The sequence below is a fragment of the Schistocerca cancellata genome, chromosome 1 (genome assembly GCF_023864275.1).
Source record: "Schistocerca cancellata isolate TAMUIC-IGC-003103 chromosome 1, iqSchCanc2.1, whole genome shotgun sequence".
Taxonomy (NCBI): Eukaryota; Metazoa; Arthropoda; class Insecta; order Orthoptera; family Acrididae; genus Schistocerca; species Schistocerca cancellata.
The window spans coordinates 430,475,003-430,499,619 of record NC_064626.1 but is presented as its reverse complement, the minus strand read 5'-3'; the positions used below and the strand labels follow the sequence as shown (position 1 = coordinate 430,499,619).

The following is a 24,617-nucleotide window of genomic DNA, read 5'->3' as shown; positions in this document are numbered from 1 at the left end:
CTCTGATTTCTCTTATTTTGATGATCATTCCTACCTATGTAGGTTGGGCTCAACAAAATATTTTCGCATTCGGAAGAGAAAGTTGGTGACTGAAATTTCGTAAATAGATCTCACCGCAAAGAAAAACGTCTTTGCTTTAATGACTTCCATCCCAACTCGCGTATTGTATCTGCCACATTCTCTCCCCTATTACGTGATAATTCAAAACGAGCTGCCCTTTTTTGCACCCTTTCGATGTCCTCTGTCAATCCCACCTGGTAAGGATCCCACACCGCGCAGCAATATTCTAACAGAGGACGAATGAGTGTAGTGTAAGCTGTCTCTTTAGTGGACTTGTTGCATCTTCTAAGTGTCCTGCCAATGAAACGTAACCTTTGGCTCGCCTTCCCCACAATATTATTTATGTGGTCTTTCCAACTGAAGTTGTTCGTAATTTTAACACCCAGGTACTTAGTTGAATTGACAGCCTTGAGAATTGTACTATTTATCGAGTAATCGAATTCCAACGGATTTCTTTTGGAACTCATGTGGATCACCTCACACTTTTCGTTATTTAGCGTCAACTGCCACCTGCCACACCATACAGCAATCTTTTCTAAATCGCTTTGCAACTGATACTGGTCTTCGGATGACCTTATTAGATGGTAAATTACAGCATCATCTGCGAACAACCTAAGAGAACTGCTCAGATTGTCACCCAGGTCATTTATATAGATCAGGAACAGCTGAGGTCCCAGGACGCTTCCCTGGGGAACACCTGATATCACTTCAGTTTTACTCAATGATTTGCCGTCTATTACTACGAACTGCGACGTTCCTGACAGGAAATCACGAATCCAGTCGCACAACTGAGACAATACCCCATAGGCCCGCAGCTTGATTAGAAGTCGCTTGTGAGAAACGGTGTCAAAAGCTTTCCGGAAATCTAGAAATACGGAATCAACTATTGTGTAATTTAATTACGATGGTCGCTGCATCTCCTGCAGGTGATGTCTGCACTTCTTAAGGAAGTGATATCTGTTACGGCAGGGCATCCCAACCTTTTCAGCTGGTGGACCCCTTCTTCAATCGAAAACCCATGGCGGACCCCTAGTCAGTCAAGAGCACAATAACTTTAAATTTCAGAGCAAAACCCATGGGAACTGAAAGCTTCTTAATGCAAGTTCCATGTTCCCAATGACCCCCCCCCCCCAAAGTATCAATACTCTTTGGTTTAGAGATGAATGAAAACAACTTTCAAAGATGGACTTATGAAATAGGTAGTGCACTGACAAAGCAAGTTTAACATTTAATGATGCCTGAGGCTGCATACATGCCACCGAGCACTGTGATTGGTTGACAAAGCTCGCTCCGCGCATGCGTAAAAGGTTTCAGCGCATCTGCCGCCGTGAGCCAGCACACAAACGACCCCCGTATTGTTGCGAAACAGTCGATCATAGAAGCCGCATTCTCCGGCACTAAACTGTGTATGTGTTCTCACTTAGGAACCGCAAAGGCTGCTTGGGAATGCTACCTGAAGTAAAAGTACACATCCGCGGGCCACACGTTGGGGAGCCCTGTGTTACAGCATTAAGTCAAGTGCCGGTATTTGGTCGGGAACAATAGTGAAAAGATGGCTGTGAGAAGACGTCAATCAATTGCACTGACCGACCTCTCTCCAGGACGAGAACACGACAGCAGCAGCCCCTATGTGAAGAGGACATAAGTGCTGCGACCGACTGGTGATGCCCCAGTAGCTTCAAGACTAGTGACTTGTACAGCAGCAACTTAGGATTGTCTATACTGAAGAAACTTAATTAGATTGTCTATACTGAAGAAACTTGATTATTTTGTATGTTACCCTTTGCTTGTGACACACCTGTGTAATTGACAAAGTTAAGTATTGTATATTTTCATTTTGTAACAAAACTCATTAATATGATTTGTTCAAACTGTTGTCTAGCGGTCCGAGTAAACAAGTTTCCTAGACACCCCACATTTGACAATGAGCAGGGAGACATAATAATATCTTCCTTTGAATAATCCTGGGGTTTGAGCAATATGACCACTGTTGCTGGATGCCGAAGCCACACTGCAAGCAACTGTGCATGATTGGAGAAGCAATCTGGGTTCTGGGTGGTGGGGGTGAGGCGGCGGCTTGGATGGGGAGAGGAAAGGAGGGCAGGGTACAGGTGAGGGACATTCTCCACCAGGGTTTTGACTATCTCTCATCATGCTTCTGGATGTACTCCCCCCTCCCAAACACAGTGGTATTCTGCTGTCCATCAACCAACACAATATTCTCATTCATCCCTACACAACCTCTGCTCTCAATTCCTTGCGTCATGGCTCATATACCTGAAATAGATGTAGATGTAAGACCTGTCCCATACATCCTCCCACCACCAACTATTCCAGTCAGGTTACAGGCATCACCCATCCCATCAAAGGCAGGGCTACCTGTGAAAGTACCCAAGTGATCTACAAGCTAACTTGCAACCACTGTGCTTCGTTCTACATTGGCATGACAACCACCAAGCTGTCTAAGCTGTCTATAGCAAGAACAGCAACCAACAAACTGTGGCCAAGAAGCAGTTGGACCACCCAGTTGCTGAGCATGCTGCTGAACACAATGTTCATTTTAATGACTGCTCCATAGTCTGTGCCATGTGGATCCTTCCTATCTACCCAGCTTTTCTGAAATGCGCAAGTACAAACTCTCCCTACAATATATCCTACATTACTGTAACTCTCCTAGCCTCAACCTTCGCTAATCATTGCCCTTCACCAACCTATCCCCTCCCTTCCCTGTTCCCACTGCAGAGCCTCCTGTTCTACAAGTGTACCCACAATCCTTTAACTTCTCTCCTTTTCTGCCAGTTCTCCCCTCTCCCTCCGCCCTCTATCTCACCTCCCGACTGCATCAAGCTGCCCTACCCTCTCTCCACTTCGTACCTGTATGCTCCCATGAACAGCACTTTACTGATGCCCCACCTGTATCCTACTGTCTCTCCCCCTTTCCACCCCAGCCTCCTCCTTTCCCCCACGACTCAGATTGCTTCTCCCATCATGTGTACTTGCTCACAGTCTGGCCTTGCCACCCAGAGACAGTGATCGTGTATGTGAGCTGTGATGGCGTGTGTGTGTGTATTTCAGAAGGCCTTCTGGCTGAAAGATGATGTGTTTAGTAGCCTTTTTGCAGCTCGACATCCCTGCTATACGATGAATAGCAATCTAGCCTTTTCATACTATTGTCGTTATTCCATCCTGGATTTTCATTGTTTGAGGCACAAGTGTGTTCCTTCTTTTTAACCTTCCCTATCATATCCCTCTCTCCTGCCCTCGGATGAAACTATTAGATCTGAAAGCTAAGGTAGTCTCACGACCTTTACACAAGTCTTTTGGTCACAATGAAAAATTTTACTTCCTGAAGGTAAGTGATAAGCAGCACTGTCTCATTATTTTCTATTTTTCTCTTTTGGATATTTTTCTCAGAGTGACCAATACTGTGAAAGACCACAGCATCTGATATTTGCACTGTTGGTTACAACTTCCATAAAAGGGCACTGAGGAACTAGTAAGAATGTTACAGATGTTTACAGACATCCTTAACTTACACTACATTCATAATTTGTGATTGCTATTTATTGTAAAAAGAAGTGTGCTGAATTATACAGGACTCTAAAATCAAAATAATGCTATAATTACGACACTCAGCAACAATGAGACAAAGTAACCGCATAAGTAAGCATCAAACTGAATCACTGCTGCTTACAGATTTAATGAAACATTAGTAACTCACCTCTTTCCACTGCTTCATTAATAACTTGTTTGATGGCAGCCATGTTGAAAGCTGGATTAAATCTGTAAATATGTAACAAATGACATGTCTGCAGTTAGTTTATCAAATGCACACGACACAACACATCTGTTAACAGATCATTAGGTTACCTGTTAATAAGCAATTATGTAATACAGAACATTGTAACACATGCACACAGACAATCATCAAGGTGCTGAAATACCATTAATTTATCTAAATGGAAATAGTTTTCCAACATATGAGCCAGAATCTTTAGCTATAAAACTCATCTGAAATAAATCAAAAGACAGTTTATATTAATATTTGTACAAACAATAAGAGATGACCTATGTACAATACTAAGCTACAACACATAAGAAAGATTGTGTATGATCCTTCCTACAAAAAACTAGAAATCACACAAAAAAGATATAGAAAAAAATACTGTAAAGTGATATAAAAATCAGTTAAACTACAATAATACAATTATTTGGCCTAACTGAGCAATGAGAAAACATTCTATGTACGAATGAATTTAAACAATAACGAATAATTAACAAAGAAGCAATAAAAGCCAAGAGCACAACAGAGCTTTGCAGTTGTATCATAAAAGGTACCCCAAATTTAGTGAGTGAAGTGCAGAAGGTCTTTCTCTCTCAAATTTCTTTCTTTATGCAACACACTAGCAAGCACTTTATAACGTTGTTTCAGTAACTTCTTGGAATAGCATTTTACCAGAGAAGCAAATTTATAACCACCCCTCAAACATAGCCCATTGTGTACAAAGTTCTTCATATGCTGATAGACTTCTAACCCAGTGCCTCTTAACAAGATTCAACATAAAGAGAACAATGACTTAGTGATGGTACTTGAGGAGAAATTCACAGTAATGGACAGCTTAGCTGTCTCATGGCATCCACCAATCAGCAATTTTTCAATATTTCAGATCATTTGCTATCATGATGTGCATGTTTCCATAAAAAATGGAATTTCTAAAATGATGGGCTTCTCACATCACTACAAGAAATTGAAAAATGTGGATGTATTTTTACAGATGTGCGTGAAGCACAACAGATAATTTTTCTGTGGAAGTCAAAGAAATTGACAATGTGGACCTAGACATATGCAAGATAGTGTTATATTACTGTCGGCATAATATGAGCATAGAAGGAGTTGCTATAAATACAAAAAGTGGAATAATGTCTCATGCCACAGTCCTGCGAGTGCTGTACTTCAGTAACAGACCTGGAAACGGAAGATAGCAGTTCTGGCAGTCTACAGACACCCAACATGAAAGAACTTCATTAAGCACTTAGAGAGGTACTTTGCAGTAATAACTGAGAAGTGCCTGTAAATGGAAATTTCAATACTGATTTCATCTAGGACAGTTCAGGTCGAGAGCACTTAAGAGTTACTGATGTCCGTCCTTGGTTTGACCCCCACATTAATATTCCCAACAGGAATAGAAGCACATAGTGCAACAGTACTATTTATTTACATATTCAACTGTCTTTCATGAAACAGATGAGAGCTCCATAATAAATGGAGTACCTGACCATGAGGGCCAAGTAGCAGCCATGAAGCATCCCCCAGCAATCAATTTTTATTGAGAAGAGAAAACAAAATTTCACAGAATTGCAAATGCTAACTCATACCACTCGAGGTGCTGGTGGTGGTGGTGGCGTGTGTGTGTGTGTGTGTGTGTGTGTGTGTGTGTGTGTGTGTTCCACCAGAGCTTCAAATTATTTTTTTCTTGTTATTTTATGTTTATTTACTGCCTGAGAATGAGCCAGGATCAAAACTAGTAGTAGAAAAATAATGAAACACAAAAAGAATAAACTCATGTTCTGGTGAATTCACACTAAAAATTTTCATTTCATACAATTCATCGAAGCAGCAGATCAGCATAGACCTACAAAAGAAAACATTAAGGAAGAATTTACAGGATGAAAAATGGGAAGATAGCAGATGAGAAACTTAATACAGGGTGTCCGTAAGTTCCCGTTTCAGTTTCAAAACATTGTAGAAAGAGAACACTGCTCACAATGATGCCAAATTTGAGCAGCATATTATTAATGCAAAGGGAAATGTCACTGAGGAGGGTGAATGAAAATTTGGGAGACGTGTGGCTTACAGCTGTGTGTCAGTTTGCATCCGAGATGCTCAACTTGACTGTCTCCATGAAGGACTGCGTACTGCTGGTAAAGATTTTTTACAATAATTGTGAATTGTGTGCTAGTAGCCCTGCAGAAGTTATGGACACTCAACAGTGTGAAATAGGCACTGGTCCGATGTCTGCTAAGGGTCTGGAGAAAATGATAACAAAATTCAAAACAACAGGTTCTGAAGTGCAACGTGGCAGAGGGAGGGAAGCAGTTGATCCAACATCTATTAAAGATGTGGCCACAGCATTGCAAAAGGGGTCAAGCTGTGGTGTGCAAACATGTAATGCATGGGGAATTGCCCTGACGTTGGCCATTCCTCCTGGCACAGTGAATAAAATACTAAAAAGGTCACTGCCAAACGATTCTACTGCTGCCAACAGACAGTGTGCATAAGGACCACAAAGATAAAAAAAAGTTGGGGTTCATATGGAGACATACAGACAATTGTTTTTCCCTTACTCTATTTGTGAGTGAGACACGGAAGGAAATGACTGGTAGTGATACAGGGTATCCTTCACCACACACTGTATGGTGGCTTGCAGAGTGCTGCGTAGATGCAGATATAAGATGAAACATCTTGGATTGCTAACCACACAAAATAACTCATGTTCAGAAGCTGCTACCTGCTGACCTGCCAGCAAGACAAATGTTCGCTCTGGAATTTCTTGTTCACATGGAAGTGGTGAAGGAATGAACTTATGAACTTTCGCTGGACAGATGAATCTCATTTCCACCTCCAAATGACATGTCAACATGCAGAATATAGGTACATGGAAAATCAGTATGCACATCAACCGGTACTGCTTCATTCTGCAAAGATGACTGTGTGGTACGGGTTGACAGTATCGCTTATTGTAGGGCCGTATGTTTTCGAGTAGATAAGTCCTGCGGGTCCAGTTACCTTTATGTGACTGGTAAACACTATGAGAGTCTTTTGCATACCAACATCATTCCAACCCTTCAACAGCATGGGTGTGTGGGTAGGATCACTTTTATGCAATATGGTGCTCCTCCTCACACTGCACAGACAGGAAGTGGCTGCTGCAGTGGTATTCAGAAAGGCTAGAATTATCAGTCATAATTTCCCTACAGATTGGCCATCCGGATCACCTAATCTTAATCTGTTTGACTTCTGGCTGTGGGGTTATCTGAAAGATGTTGTGTTCTATGCTCCAATTGCAGTAGCTGAATTGAAGGCAAGCAATGTGCAACACTCTCTGAACAATACCCTCGAGACACTCTGCTCTGTCGTCAAGTACACTTTTTCTCAATTTCGATTTGTGGCAGAAAACAGTAGAGGGCTCACTGAACAAGTTTTGCACCAGTCTCACGACAATTAGAAACCAATGACATTTAGCTTTTTATGCGGTCTGGGCACCAAGGCAATTGAAAACCAATGGCATTTTACTTTTTATGTGGCTTTTGGCCCCAGAACAACTAAAATCCACTGTAATTTCACTGTTTTTGCGGTTTGTGGCTTCAGGACACTTAAAAACCAATTTTTCTGATGCAATGAGGTACGATTTTGCCCTGGTGGATTGGATTATCTAACTAACAGTGCCACAACTGTTGACTGTCGAACTTGTGCAGTCATGCACACTGAACGTATGGATGGTGTAATGTGCAACTCAAACCATAGCTGTTGTATTGTGATCATCTTGCCATTTGTAGATGACCTCCATCACATTAAGAGGTTTACAGTGTCTTCTGTTGGAAAACTTTTCATTACTTTTTTTTTTGCTCCATGATGCTTCCTCTGCATCAATTCAAATTTGACATCATTTTGAACAGTGGTCCTCTTTCTACAACATTTTGAAACTGGGAGTTTAATTATAGGCACCCTGTACTTTCTTGAAAAAGTTCTTTTGATACTATGAATCCAGGTAGCCCTCACAACAGATCAGTAACAATAATAGTTGAATCTCAGAAAGGAAGACTAATAACTGGAAACAAGGTATCTTGTGCCACGACGAAAGAGCTTTACTTAATGTAATTGTTGATTCCATTTTATGCACAACATTTCAATGGCCAACCAAGTCAGCTTTAGGTCCTATGAGCTGTGCAGTTATGGGCTCTCGCTGCCTGGACTCCTATCAGAAAGGGAATATAACTACACAACTCACAGCACGTGAAGAAGACGGCTGGATCAGTCATCGAAAAATTATGCATAAAATGGAATCGACAACTCTGCTGCACAGCTGAAAGCACACCTTAACTGCTACAAACATCTTTACTGTGTCATCAAAATGACAAATAATGTATTACACATAAAAAATTCAAAATTCCAAGAGGTAACAGCAATTTCAAACATTATTAAACATGAAACAAATACACTAAATACACTCAGGGAGGCAAGCTGTAGTCAACTTTCTGACGATATCAGTGGTGAGACAAAAAATATAAAATCCAAATCACTGACTACTAAATTCAATGGCTTCTTACTAACAGTAGCTGAAAACACAGGGACATTATGCTACCCAGTGTCAGTACCCCATCGCCCTCAAATCTGAAACCAACTGATGAGTCAGTCAGGGTGTATCTACCAAGGGACACAAGTATTCAGCATTAACATCCATCTATAAAAGTAGAGGTAAGCAACTGACCTACAATTACACAGCCATCTTTCTCTTAATCATTTTCACAAAAGTTTTGATAAGTTTCCGTGTAGTCATCTCGAGGCCTTTAACTTTGTATATCATAACATTCTGAATGGGAAACTAAAACAGTAGAGCATTCCCCTTTCATTGGCAGATTCTTATCTCAACAATAAAAAACAGAGGTTCATGTTAAGATATGACACAACAGGAATAAGACTAAATTCAGAGTGGGGGGGGGGGGGGGGGGGAAAGAAGAATGATACAAATATATTTAACAAACAACTCAAACATATTCTCACCAGACACAACCAGAAGAATCACGGAACAAGCTTACAACTGGTTCACAGCTAACAACTTAACCTTCACCTTACAAAGACTCACAACATGTAGGCCTATCTAATACTGGGATTCAAGTGACCTGCCCTTTCTTTTTAACTTTCACCAATTTCACTCTCTACATCCCAAGGAAGTGACTATTAGTTCTTAAAGCCAGGCAGTGAAACACTTTGACTTCTATACTTTTTATGTTACTGCTCATTTCTCAACCAGATGGTAATAGTCCAATCAACAATGGAAAATTAGAGGAAAAACTTCATGTGGTAGGAAAAAGTGCCATGAACAAGAAATTGATCCTGATGATCAGAGTGACAGCATGGGGATGAGGAGATGGGGGCGTTTAAACATCACTATTCTGGCTCTTTTTGAGTAAGATCAAAACTGTGGTTCCAAGTACAAAATTAAATAACATTAAATTTTCTATAAGAAAGGTTCTTTCCTTTTTTTTCTAGTTTCCACACTGTGGGGGATGAAAAACCACAGATAATTAAAAACATGTTTTAAGGAAATTAAAATAATATTCATTTATAAATGAAGTGGTTAAGGACAAATACTAAATGTAAGTACCACATCTAAGGCTGTAGAGCTGTATTAACTGTGTTCTGAGGTATAACATGATGGAGGGTAGAAACATAAGGAAGGTAGGTCACACTATTTTTGTCCATGCACTTCCCTCATTCACAGGTCTGTAAACTGAAAAGTGAGAAAGAGATTCCCCACTCTCTCTACCCCACTACATCACAAGAAGCAACTACAGGGTTTTTCACAAAGTTATACTGACCCTACCACAGTTTGTCTTACAAATCACTGACAATGTGGTGTGCAGAAATGCCTGAAGAGGTTGTTTATTTTCCACAAATTGCACTAACAATACATGGAATACAGATATGACTTACTAAAAATATTGAAACAAGAAATCCAAAAGGGCAGAATCATAATCTCTGCACACTGTTTCATACAGCTAAAGAGAAAATTGGAACTCTGTCATCCTGTACAGCAGTTGGGGCTTTTTTCTGGTAAAGGCAACTTCCTCCGCCATGACTGCAGCTTGCTTTTCAGTTTACAGACAAACTATACCTCCCCATCATTTCCTGACCAATTTGCTCTTATGAGCCTTTGTTTATACGGCAAAATTATTTTCAGTTTTTTAAGAGAGTATTGATTTGCTGTTGATAAGTGAGCTATTCTGGAAAAAAATTAAAAAAAAGACTGCCAAAGCTGTCAAGCATCTACCACAACGAACAGCCTCCCCTATGTGTAGCCTGCTGTCAATATACATTTTATTATCTGTTGATTTTACTGTCTCTACCAGGGCTGGGTTGTTGCCTATCCCCGATGTTATTCAATCTGTATATTGAGCAAGCAATAAAGGAAACAAAAGAAAAATTCGGAGTAGGTATTAAAATCCATGGAGAAGAAATAAAAACTTTGAGGTTCGCCGATGACATTGTAATTCTGTCAGAGACAGCAAAGGACTTCTGAAGAGCAGTTGAATGGAATGGACAGCGTCTTGAAAGGAGGATATAATATGAACATCAAAAAAAGCAAAACGAGGATAATGGAATGTAGTCGAATTAAGTCGGGTGATGCTGAGGGAATTAGATTAGGAAATGAGATACTTAAAGTAGTAAAGGAGTTTTGCTATTTGGAGAGCAAAATAACTGATGATGGTCGAAGTAGAGAGGATATAAAATGTAGACTGGCAATGGCAAGGAAAGCGTTTCTGAAGAAGAAAAATTTGTTAACATCGAGTATAGATTTAAATGTCAGGAAGTCGTTTCTGAAAGTATTTGTATGGAGTGCAGCCATGTATGGAAGTGAAATGTGGACGATAAATAGTTTAGATACAAAGAGAACAGAAGCTGTCTAAATGTTGTGCTACAGAAGAATGCTGAAGATTATATGGGTAGATCACATAACTAATGAGGAGGTATTGAATAGAATTGGGGAGAAGAGGAGTTTGTGGCACAACTTGACTAGTGTGTGTGTGTGTGTGTGTGTGTGTGTGTGTGTGTGTGTGTGGTTTGAGGTTTTCAGGCTCTAAACAGCGTGGTCATCAGCGCCCAAACGCATAGAAACAGGAACACATGCAGTGAAGGGACGAAGACGGACAGCGAACAAGGAGAACGGCTAAAAGACACAGACCTGACGCAGTTCCAAATCCTCACATACAGAGGCAAAACAAGAGGAGAAGAAACACACTAAAAGAGGAAAGGAAACACAAGGAAAAGAGAACAGAAATCAAAGGGAAACAAGTAGGTAATCGTGACTGGCGGACCTCTTACCTAAAGCCTGGGTGAGCCAGTCACCCAGCAGCACATTAAAATCCTCTCCCTAAAATCCGAGGCAACAAATTGGACAGGACACAAAACCGTAAGACCTTAACCACAGTCATTGCGTCGTCTTGCAAAATAGAGGGCAAATCTGGTGGCAAGGAAACCAACGCCCTCTGGTCAGAGAATAAAGGACAGTCAAGTAAAATGTGGCGGACCGTAATCTGGACGCCACAAGCACTGCAGATTGGGGGGTCCTCCCGCCGGAGTAAAAAACCGTGCGTTAAGGGACTGTGCCCGATGCGGAGGCGAGTGAGGAGAACCTCATCCCACCTGCATGACTGGTAGGACGTACGCCATGGCCGCGTGGTGGCCTTGACCAGACGCAGCTTATTTTCACCGACTGCCAGCCACTCCTCTTCCCATTGACGCATAACACAAAAACGCAAAAGGGAGGTAACAGCATGGAGGGGGACGGCACATTCAACAACGTGAGGGAGGGAACATGCATCTTTGGCAGACACATCTGCCAATTCGTTTCTGCTAATTCCCACGTGCCCCGGCACCCAGCAGAAAGAAACCTCCTTCCCCTGCCGTTGCAGGTGAAGTAGGGCATCATGGATGTTCTGGACGACTGTATCCGCTGGGTACAAGTGTTGCATGGTCTGAAGGGCACTCAGGGAGTCAGAACAGATGAGAAACTTAAGACTGGGAACACATCTCATCTGCTCCAATGCCCGCAAGATCGCAAACAATTCGGCATCAAAGATGGTAAACGCTGCAGGAAGCCGTAACTTGACGACTCGATCAGGGAAAACAACAGCACAACCAACAGAGTCCTCCTGTTTAGAGCCATCCGTAAATACTGGTATATGGTCGGGATGCTGGTTTAAAATATCATGAAATAAGGAGGTAAAAACAAACGCAGGAGTGCAGCTCCTCCGGTACCCTGACAGGTCTAAAAGGACGCTGGGCCTCTGGAGCAACCAGGATGGCAGACGGGTAAAACCCTGGAGTTGGGGTGCCACACGCTCCACATCAAGGGACTCAAGCAAATGCTTGGCACGAATCCCAAATGGTCTCGTTGCCCTTGGGCGACTGGAAAAAAGAGACGTTCCATAGGCAGTCGGGCAACAGTAGGGTATGCAGGGGAGGTAGGACAGGCAAGGAATTGACACACCCGTCGCACCATGAGGAATTTCCGCCGGATGGCAAGCGGTGGTTCCCCTGCCTCAGCACACAGGCTGGGGATGGGACTGGTACGGAAGGCACCAGTAGCCAGCCTGATACCCTCATGGTGTACTGCGTCAAGAATCTTCAGATACGAAGGCCTCGCTGACCCATACACAGTGTATCCCCAGTCAAGACGCGACCGGACGAAAGCCCTATAAAACTGCAGCAAACGCGCCCGATCTGCTCCCCAGGACCGATGGCTCAGACACTTCAAAATATTCAGCGCCTTCAGGGCCCGCACCTTGAGGTCTTTAAGGTGCGGCAACCACGACAACTTGGAATCAGAAGTGAGGCCCAGGAACCTCACAGTGTCCCTAAAAGGAAGAATGGTGCCCCTCAGACGCAATTCAGGGGAGGTAAAAGCATGTCGAGAACGATTAAAATGAACACACACACATTTGTCTGCAGAAAAGGTAAAACCCGTCTTCGCAGTCCATGCCTCTAATCGCTTTATCGTAAGCTGCAGCTGCCGACTAGCAGTGACAAGACTGGAGGAAGAACAGAAAACAGCAAAATCGTCCACAAACAAGGAGCACTGGGCAGGACTCCGGATAGTGGACGTGATACTGTTAATGGCGACGGCAAAGAGGGTGACACTTAAAACGCTTCCCTGAGGAACACCATTCTCCTGCACGTACAAATCAGATAACACATTACCGACCCGGTATCGAAAGAGGCGGCGGGAAAGAAAGGACCGAATGAAGATGGGGAGATGGCCACGAAAGTCCCACTGATGGAGTTGATTGAGGATAAGGTGGTGCCAAGTAGTGTCATACGCCTTATTAATGTCAAAGAATACACCTAGACAATGCTGGTTACGTAGGAAGGCCTGCTGGATGGCCGCCTCAAGCAGGGTCAAGTTGTCTATAGTTGAACGACATCTCCGGAAGCCACACTGAGAGTGGCTAAGGAGCTGCCTGGTCTCGAGCAGCCAAACCAGGCGACGGTTGACCATGCGTTCCAATGTCTTCCCGACAGCTCGTCAAAGCAATACTCCGATAACTACTGGGATGCATTCGGTCTTTTCCCGGTTTGAGGAGGGGAATCAGAATCGCCTCCCTCCACGAGTCAGGGAATGTGCCGGATGACCATATCATATTAAAACAATTCAGGAGAACTTCCTTGGATGGCAGCACCAAGTGCTGCAGCATGCTGTACAGGATTTGATCATCACCTGGCGCAGTATCATGAGCCACAGACAGCGCTGAATTCAGTTCCCACATTGTGAAGGGGCAGTTGTAGGGTTCAGAATTTGGAGACCGGAAGTCCAAGTGATCCCTCTCGATGGCAGTGCGGTAGCGGCAGAAATCTGGATCACAGTTAATAGTGGCAGTAGATTCGGCAAAATACATGGCCAGTGTCTGGGCAATGTCTCTCGGCGCCGTGAGTAGACAACCCTGATGCAGCAATGCCGTGACAGGTAGTTGGCTGCGTTTCCCGGAAATCCTCCTGATGGCTTCCCATACTTTTGTAGAACTAGTGGAGCGGGAGATGGAGTTCAGGAACGATTGCCATGACCGTCGTTTACTCTCTTTAATCACTCGCCACGCTTTGGCTCTTGCCACCCGAAAGGCCGCAAGATTGTCAGCTGAGGGACGGCACTTGAAGCGGCGCAGAGCTGCATGGCGGGCTCGGATGGCTGAGCGGCACTCAGTGTTCCACCAAGGGACAGGGCGCCTCTTGGGAACTTGACTAGAAGAAGGGATCGGTTGGTAGGTCATGTTCTGAGACATAAAGGGATCACCAACTTAGTATTGGAGGGCAGGGTGGAGAGTAAAAATCGTAGAGGGAGACCAAGAGATGAATACACTAAGCAGATTCAGAAGGATGTAGGCTGCAGTAGGTATTGGGAGATGAAGAAGCTTGCACAGGATAGAATAGCATGGAGAGCTGCATCAAACCAGTCTCAGGACTGAAGACCACAACAACAACAACAACAACATCAACAACAACCAATCCTGTTCAAGAAGTGACCTGGTGAGCATGAGCACTTACATTTGTTTGCCACCTGGGTAGTGAGTGCTTGCGGTAAAATGTGCTGTCAGACATAAATACATATTGCAAGGGAAGTGCAAATTGTGTGCTGTCTTCAGAGGAATGACCGTGTGTTATGTCTGCCATAACCTCAACTGCAAGTGTGTGTACTTAATGGTGCAGTGCTGGAAGTGGAGGATAGCTCTTTTTAAATGGATGAAAAGCAGTACAGTGGGCAGGTTAGGAACTTCAAAAGACATATCAACGTCAATTTACAACAATCTGTGTAGGATGTCTAGCTACAGTGTGACAGGCAGATGCATGATATTTTTTCTAATAAAGTAAGTCCTGCAGATTCAAAGTAAATTTCCACAACTTCACGAATTCACAGCTGCATTTATGTCGATGTCTGGAACTACATAATTGTGAGAAACAAAACTTTTTCTCAGTGAAAAGAAAGAAATCTACCCACAGGAGCCTGCTCATAGATTGCAACTTAAAATTTTACCTTCAGATAAGCAGGGCTCAGAAAGAGGGTGCTGACACTGATGTTTTAGTAAAAAGCTAAATAAACAGAATTCACTGATAATGTTTTTATGATTAATATGCGAATAAAATAGTCATGAAGTAGAAGTTTATATCAATTTGAACTTTGTCCGAAAATGACACTCCATTATAAGGCTGCATTAGTAATAAGAAATATCATGTTTCCTACTTAGCTGCCCCATATACTTTGCTTCATCAATTAAAAGAAATATAAATTTCATTTTACTGTCATTTTTCAACTGTGTAACTGTCTTGGGAAATAAATTTGCTACAAAAGGCATTAATCAGCCACAGTGAAGTGATATCTCCACAGAACTAATAAAATGCCATAGAATAGACTCGTTGACAGTAGTTACTCGTGACAAGCTACCTTGTTTAGATTTCTTCTCCCCTCCCCGCCGTGTTCTCCCATCCACCACCACCACTACATGCCATGAACCAGTCAGTTGTTTATTTCTGAGGCCTGGGCATGAGCCAGCTTACGAAAGCAGATCAGTGAACAGGTTCAGTCTCTACTATCAATGGCTGGTATACTTTTCACACCTTCATGGGTATCAAATGTATCATCCAACCTTCAAACCTCCTAATCTTTAAAGGAATCCAGATGTCTAAATCAGCTCCATCTGCAAGAAAAGTAGGTTACCTAGGTGTTATGCAACTTCATGTATTTTAAAATAAGTCAAGCAATGCATTACAGCAGATTACTGTACAACACGATCATTTTCATCCCATATGATGGTCGAAGTAGAGAGGAAATAAAATGGAGACTGGCAATGGCAAGGAAAACATTTCCGAAGAAGAGAAATTTGTTAACATTGAGTATAGATTTAAGTGTCAGGAAGTTGTTTCTGAGAGTATTTGTATGGAGTGTAGCCATGTATGGAAGTGAAATGTGGACGATAAATAGTTTAGATACAAAGAGAACAGAAGCTGTCTAAATGTTGTGCTACAGAAGAATGCTGAAGATTATATGGGTAGATCACATAACTAATGAGGAGGTATTGAATAGAATTGGGGAGAAGGGAAGTTTGTGGCACAACTTGACTAGAAGAAGGGATTGGTTGGTGGGACATGTTCTGAGGCATCAAGGGATCATCAATTTAGTATTGGAGGGCAGCGTGGAGGGTAAAAATCATAGAGGGAGACCAAGAGAAGAATACACTAAGCAGATTCAGAAGGATGTAGGTTGCAGTAGGTACTGGGAGATGAAGAAGCTTGCACAGGATAGAGTAGCATGGAGAGCTGCATCTAACCAGTCTCAGGACTGAAGATAACAACAACAACGACATATTGACGCCCACCTTACAAGTTACAATGTGAATCTCTGGTAAGTGGCTCCACTTAGTGTAATCCACTGTCCTAGTGCCAGCAGTTCCTAAATGGAAGAGAATTATGCATTCTACTAATAATACAATGATGAAAGATGGGCTGTAGCTTTCTGGTCATTCATTAATTCACCACAATGAGACTACAAACTAGTTACATGGCTTTGCAATTTGGAGTAACATGCCACATTTGCCAACACAGTCCCTTTCCTACCACTGTTACATAGGTCAATGACAACTAGCCTTTATTTATAGGGACATATTTTACATAAATATTCACTTAATGACAACAAATAAAAATTCAGTGAACCAAAAATAACTTCATTATATAATCACGGGCTCAGTGGAGTTATTTTGTCTACCCATAGAAGAGGAGAACTGGACAAGAAATGCTGGGGTGGTATAGGCAGTCTGTGAACTGAAAAGTGTGCAGCACTTGTGGTGGCAGAAGTTACCTTTCTCACAAGAATGCTAAAACTGCCATACAGAATGACTATAAATGAATTTCCCAAGTAGAATTGTAGACCAAATTGTAGCTATTAACTCAGAATCAGTCCATGTTCATTTTTTGTGTTAGTGTTATTAGTAACTCGTAACTGTATTCCATGTAATGTTATTTAATGCACTTTGTGGAAAATAAACACCCTATGGGTATGTGTTCACACTGCATCTACAGTGATTCATAAGGCAAGCTGTAGGCAAGTCAGTATAATTTTGTGAACCATCATGTTGTTGCTTCTTGTGACATAGTGGGGCACAGAGAGCTGAGAAACACATACTCGCTCTTCAATTTGTAGACCTATGAAGGAGGGAAGTGCACAACCCGATCTGGTGACTACACCTCCTAACTCTCCATACTGTTACAACCACAATTTACACCATAATACAGCTCTACTGAGCTTAGACATAGCACACATATTTAATATTTGTCCTTAACCACTTGATTTACAAGAACAACATTTTAATCCTCTTAAAACACAATTTTTAATACTAGCTGTGACTGTTCCATCCCTGCAATTCAGAAGCTAGAGGAAAAATGAATAGGATCTTTCTTGTAGAAAATATAATGTACTTCAATTTTATACTTGGAAACATTTTTGCTACAAGCTGTGGTTTTTGACTTACGCAAGAAGAACCCCCATGCACCCACCCCACTGGTCAGGACTGGTTGTTGTTCATGGCACTATCTCCTACCACTGTACAAAAATTATGACTATTGAGTATCATAATTCTCAACTGGATTTTCCTTTGTTAGAAAAGTGCCATATAATGTAGATGCAAAGAAATAAAGATGACTTTCAGGTACCAGAAGTAGACATCAATAGGGGTAAACTACATGAGCCACACATGTCAAGATCCTAGACACATAATAAACTGGGGTGGTACGAGAATGCAGACAATGTAATGAAAAAATTCAGATCTTCCTGCTTTGCATTTAGAAATTCCTTTCACTGTGTCAACAACATTCAACAGGATTGCTACCAACCTTTTTTTCCATAATTTCACTTGATGCTTTCCTCTGTCAATCTTCTGGGAAAATGCAGCTAAGTTAAAAGACATATTTGTTCTACAAATGGGTACAAAGTGAACTTTGTATAAAGCTGATAACCATGTATGTTGTGGAAGCCTCTTTCAGGGAACTACAGATACTTACACATATGTGGCAATACATCATACAGTCCTATTCATAATTGTAATTAATAACAAGAGTTAATTCAGGATGAACTCTGCAACCTACAATCACAATACCAGGTATAACACAGCTTCAGTAGACTATGCATTGCTGTCTTGTAGTTTGAATAGTTGGTGTAAAACTTTTTTAACAGGCTGCCAGTAGATATCGAGCACAAAATTAAGTGAAAGATGCTGCATAACTTCACATTATACAAATTTTTAACTTAAGCAGTTGGGCCTCAGTAGACACCTGACAGTGATATGTGTAAATCTATGTAAATGCTTTGTCTCAAGTTTCAGATTAAAACAGCTGAGTAATATAAAGCAGTATAAGAGAAGGGGCAATAGCTTTTTTTAAAAAGTACATAAAGAAAATAATCAAGTCAGTCCCTTAATTGTCTGTATCAATAGGTTAGCACTAGTCATCTGTTGCCAGTATATTTTGCAGAAGTGGCCAGCAATAGGTGATTCTGTTTGGCACATTCCAGATTCTTGAAGTCTCTCCATTATGGCGGGATTTACAGAATGTGATGGGTGAATGTATGACTTGGCATAACACTGCTTGTATTTTTATCAAACATTCCCCACAATTGTAGAATTTAAACTCTCATGCATGAACTATGACCATTTACATTACAGCTAGGTAAGTGTACGCAGGCCTATTCTTATGTAACAATCTGGAATGTAAAATGCCACTTGACATTAAACCTTATATGCTAGAGGAAATGCCACGGTTCACGAGATTCAGCACAGCAACTCGGTAAAGGGCTGCTCAAGAAGTCACCCACAGTTACCAAAGACCTTTCATTGTGAATGATACCTTTAAAGCCTATAAATGCATTGGCAAATTAGAATACAAGGCTTCTGTAACAAATATTGGCCTCCAAAAACGAACTGAACTGACAATGTCATTTCCACCATATCCTTTGAAAACTGCAATTTAAAATGACACTTATTTTAGGAACTTTACAATACGTTTGTTTGCATGGCCATCTTCCGCAGCAGCTGTTAAAATCAGTTACTACTGATTATCTGCCTTGAACTTACTGCAATTTAATTAAAGAGAATTACACCAAATGTGTTTTGCTGTTATTTATAAAACATATTCCGTGGTTATTCTGCAAATTGGATACATATATTTGTACATTTTTGGTTTTTAGGTTAAAAACAAGGTTTTATTTATAAAGTTAGTGTGCAAGTTACTTACGGTGTTTCTTTACACATTCTGCTGTTTCTCTCCTTGCTAGCAGAGGTTTATGTCAAAAGACTGATTCACATATGCACTTGGCAGATTTTGCCACACATTTGACATATATTGAAAACTGACAACAACAGACACAATCACACATGAGACATCAACACCCCAGTTCTCAAAAGCAGGCAGCACGTAGATACATGCTCCATTGACTAAACACAGTACCATTTGAAACAGATAATTACAAAAAAAGAAATTAATACCACAAAACAAATAGCCATGAACAATGGATACAAAGAGAACTTAGGAACAAAACTGAACAAGAAAATTGAGAAACAAAAAAGAACAAACATCCAGTTGTCACCAATACAAGGATGAAATCTTACACAAACACACGCAAAATATAAGAACAACAGAAAGTGTGAAAGAAACAGAAATGGCACACAATGACATACAACCACAAAGACACAACAGAATATCGAATATTTCCAACACACAAGGTGTAAAAACAGCTCACCAAATCAACAACTCACTCAATCAACAACTCACCCAATCAACAACTCAATTCAGAAATACTTCCCAAACACAATAGGAAAAACTGATCTGTACCAGAAATTAGGGCTATACCAACTGAAATGAAATACATGTGATGGAAGATACATAGTTAAAACCAGGAGGGTATTTAACATCAGATACAAGGAACATGTAAGAGCAATCATTCAACTTTTGCAGAACACTTGCACCAACACCAACAAAAAATTACCACCAGAGACACAGACATGGAAATCACAAGGATAAACAACAACAAAAAATACGTCCTCACCTTACAAGGAAACTACCATATTCAAAAAACCATGGCAGGAAAAAAACAAACGATAAGACCAAATTGGCAAACCACACATTCTTTAAACTGGTTGACCCTTAATACAACATCAAATGTACACGTATTATCACAGGCTCCATTTACCACTACTATCTATCCTCCCAGATTCTTTCCTATAATCACCATCCAGGCCCATCCACTCCCCCCCCCCCCCCCCCACCAAAAAAAAAAATAAATAAATAAATCTCCCCTCCTATCTCTAACGTACAAGACGATTTCACTAATTTACACTACAGCACACACACACACACACACACACACACACACACACACACACACACACACACACACACCAACACAAACAAACAGCTTCACAGGTTGGCAACACTCACAGTGTGAATGAAAACAAATGAACAGACATAAACAATGTTACTGTGTAGAGTGATAAACCACACAACTTCAGTTCAGTTTACCAAAGTGAAGTGTAAATAATGCAGCACCAGAAATACTGCAGCATGGGAAAAACTGGCAAGTGATTACGTGAATCGAAGTCCTGTGATGTCAATCCACTGCTGGCAAGGAGTGAAGAAGCAGAATATGTAAGGAAACACCATAAGTAGTTTGCACACAACTCTACACAAAAAAAAAAAAAAAATAAAAAAATAAAAAAAAAAAATAAATAAATAAATAAATAAATAAATAAATAAATAAACTGTTTTTTAACCCAAAACAATAAAAATGTACAAATGTATGTAGCCTATCCAATTTGCAGGATAACCATTGAAGATGCTTTATAAAGAAAAGCAAAACATGTCTGATGTAATTCTCTTTAATTAAAAACTGCAGTTGGCTGAAGACAGATAACCAATAGTAACTGACTTGGGAATTTTGTTTACAGACTCCACACTTGTACGAACATGTATGTTATTCAGAGCGCTAATAGCAGTTTTACTTTTCTGTGATTAACACACAAGAAAATAGACTTAAGTGGTTGCAAAGAACACACTTCTTGTATTCGCCCACCTCCAAAATGACTTGATGCTGTCCTCTGATCTTGACCACACGTCAATCTCTGGATACACACTATGACTAATATTCTTGATCATGTTATTTCATCTGACCCTACAATTTAGACCCTTACTGCTCAGTCCAATTCCTGGTTAACAATTCCCAGAAGTGTTAGCAGATGTCCCATAAACAAGTATCTTTTTTACTAATGCAGAGATATTAAACAACAAATCACTTAAGAGACTGCTTAAAGTTCTCTTGCAAGATACTCTTACCGATAATCATTCACAGAATGAGAGTTTGATAGCAAAGGAGGACAAGTTATGGAGAACATGCTCTACATTTCTTTTTAATGTGCCAGGTATAATTTAGCTAAAGATGAGAACATCACAGAAATTGTTACTTCATAACCATGACCCAATATAATAATCAAAATGCAGCTACAAATACTATTCACACAATTCAACCTGAAGCAAAAGTTATGTACTTGAGCCCCCATAGCATTTTTCATTATAGTATGGACATAAACACTAAGACTTCAACATCGGTCAATATGTTACCGCAACCAAATTTTTTGCTTTCACATTTGGTTTCACCAACTCACAACTAAGCTGTCACCTTACAACCTAACTTAGACCTCAGGCTGCACTCTAGATCAGTCTGTCACCACAATCAAGATTGCAGGGAGGAGGGGAGGTAAGGTCCAATATGTAACTTTAGCCCAAGCAGACACTCGGCACATTAGCTGATGGGAGCAATTGTAAATGGGAAAAGCCTTTACGGTTGTTCCCATTGGCCACTGCTCCTGAACATCAACTTGGAGTTGCCAAGTACCATAAAATGCCCTTCCATTACATACAAAAAAATGTTTACATTGTTTTTACTACCAACTCACACACAAAATGAAACTAATGAAGAACAAATATTTAAAACCTTAAAAGATTCAGATAAAAATAAAAACCAAGCTTATTAGTTTTCTTTGTCCATTGCAGTAAAAATAGGGAAGTAATAACATGTTGCATTGGAACCATATGTTTCAAACACAATATTCTCTTCAGATGTAACCACAATGAGAAACATTGCATTATACAGTGGATCTCATTAACAAAATAACTAATATGTATGGCATTTAAGGAGTATTTGGGTAGCACAATAACACTGCCCCTGTTGAGATTAATACACACAAATGTAATTCTTCTTTTCCCAGTTTGTTATTAGTAATCCACTTGGTGTTATGCATCAAGTTACAAATTTTAATGTTTATCATACATGTGGAGCCAATCAGATGTAACTATTATGTTTGCAATATCTATTTTTTTCTTCCCTCTATTTGCAAACATAAACTCGGTGTAGTGGTGAAATAAATAAAACCTGTACAAAAACACATCAACATTTTTTTTTCCTAGAAGACGCAAGATGACTGACTTCAAACATATTCCGCATGTATGTGATGGAAACACATTCCCACTTTCTTTTAAGTGCCTATTTGTTTAAGAAGTTCTGGCCTCCAGAATAAAATGCAGGCTACACAAGAATAAATGCCTGGCTTATCAATGAAGTTTGTCTCTGTTAAATTACAATAAAATGGTCCATGTTCAACAAATTAACCAGAAATGATCACTATCATAGGCAGATTCTGATGGATACATTCCTGCCTTCCATAATAAACTCATAGTAATAATGTATCCAAGAAATCGAAAGAGTAAAAACTTTAATCACCTTAAGACAAAGACTTACACTACACACCATCAACACAGCAAATCTTATTTAAACAGACATCTTTCCAGAACATTTTTCCTTGTTTCTGTGACCAGTAACACTAAGATGTTACTTCACGTCCCTCACAGTTGTTCTGATTATTGGCATAATCTTCAATCATACAACAGTCTTGCGCTTTTCACACTACGAAACTAGCATGGTTAGCAAATCTAGTCACTCCTTACTTACCACAACCAATTACATCCCATACATGTACACACATTACATACATATTTAACTGTTTTCAAACTGCTGTGCAAAAGTGCTATTTGTTAGTACCAAGGCCCACATGCAATACATTCACTGGCATGCATATCACACATTGCTTGTTAAAACAAAGCTGGCCATCACAAGACCTGTCAATACAAATTACCTAATTCAGTCATATGGAAGAGTATTTTCTTTCAATCCAAAGATGGAAGCAACTGTGTTTGAGTGCATCAACCAAATAACCTCCACCCTACAAAATAATAATATTCGTTAATATTTCTGTCTATGATTACCCATGGTCAGAGGTATTCATGTTTCCTCTTCAGAATGTGTACAAGGGGTGGTGGTGGTGGTGGTGATGATGAAACGGTATCTGCAGTAACAGCACAGACAGATGCAAGATGCCTGGGTAATACATGAAAAATTACAGTGAATATTCACAAAGTCTGCCTGTGACTAAACAAGCATGAATTGTAATACGTCTTTAATGACGGAATTCAAAACAATGTGCTGGAGCTATCAAACCTAACGAATGTTTACATTAGCAAGACAAACAGCCTATACCGCAATGTACTTTCCAGTCCGCACAAAGCAAGTATTTTCTCATGCTCGTACTTAACAGAAAGCGACAGGACGGTAGGCTGACATAAGCTCGGTTTTTATTTAACAGACAAAAACATTCTTAAACAGGCATATCTTTACAAGAAGTCGCCTGCAATGACAGCTTATCGCTCATTACTTCATAATAAAAACATACGTCTTTTCCTAACTTCCACTTGTAACGGCAACACTTACTGTTAACAATGTATGTATAGTTGTACTAGTAACCACACTTCAAGGAAAACTTTTCACAGATCATTCCTCCGGTCTCAGCTGGTCTAACCACTAACCACATACACAAGATGGCAGTCACTCCCAGTGACGTAGTCCTAAACAACACACTGTGTGTATAGACATCTTAGCATGAAAGTATTTTACTACAGTTTTCAGCACAATGTGGCATTCAAAAATATGCGCCTACATTTATAACTGTAATACAAATTAAGACATTCGCAAATCCAATATTTCTGTTGACTAAAGTTGTCCTAACACTTTCAAGTGTGACCTATCTGCCACAGAAGCGTCTTACGTAGTATCAAGCGAAGGTGTGCGTAGCGCTTTTTCTGCATGGATGCAGGAAACTGTAGGTTTCAAAAATCGAATGTTTATATTAACATGACAAACAGCATGTAATGGGTTGTATTTTCAAGTCCGTACAGAGCAAGTGTTATCCCACGCTCGTAACGGTGCTTCAAAGAATGCGACCGGACGGTAGGCTGACATAAGCTCAAATTTTATTTAACAGATAAAAATATTTTTGAATGTCCACATGTTCCACGAGAAGTCGCCTGCAGTGACATCTTATCGAGGATGGGGAACAAGCCCTTGAAGCTGTTATACAATGCTAAAACAAAACAAAAATGACTATAATGGCTTGAACGGGAAGTCTGTAACGGAGCACTTCATACTATGTACCTGAAATGCAAAGCCTCCCGCGTCCGAAGTCAATACTAGTTCTTGACAAGAGGTATCTTACCTCCTGTTCAACTCCGGAGGTAGAATGCCAGGTTCCGTCTCGTAATACGCCCACATCACGAACTTCTTTCTTACACGCGCAGACTACATTGAATGAACTCCAGTGCTATTCCAACGTTTAGCAGATTACCGATTTATCGTCTA

General features: G+C 40.5%; 1 protein-coding gene across 8 annotated transcripts in view; it reads right to left on the bottom strand.

Annotated features, from left to right (window-relative positions):
* The window catches only part of LOC126176248 (AP-1 complex subunit gamma-1), a 191,794-nt gene extending 167,967 nt beyond the window's left edge, over window positions 1-23,827 (bottom strand). For 5 of the 8 annotated variants that reach the window (XM_049923397.1, XM_049923413.1, XM_049923405.1 and 2 more), the window contains exons 1-3: window positions 23,694-23,827; window positions 23,192-23,303; window positions 3,782-3,843 (exon numbers count right to left, since the gene is read on the bottom strand). In XM_049923397.1, coding sequence (XP_049779354.1) covers window positions 3,782-3,843; window positions 23,192-23,211 — 82 coding nt within the window. In that variant the 5' untranslated portion in view covers window positions 23,212-23,303; window positions 23,694-23,827. Of the gene's footprint in view, window positions 1-3,781; window positions 3,844-23,061; window positions 23,149-23,191; window positions 23,304-23,693 lie in introns of all 8 variants that reach the window. The other 3 variants (XM_049923435.1, XM_049923428.1, XM_049923442.1) reach the window with 3 other exon arrangements.
* Between the last annotated feature and the right edge of the window lie 790 nt (window positions 23,828-24,617).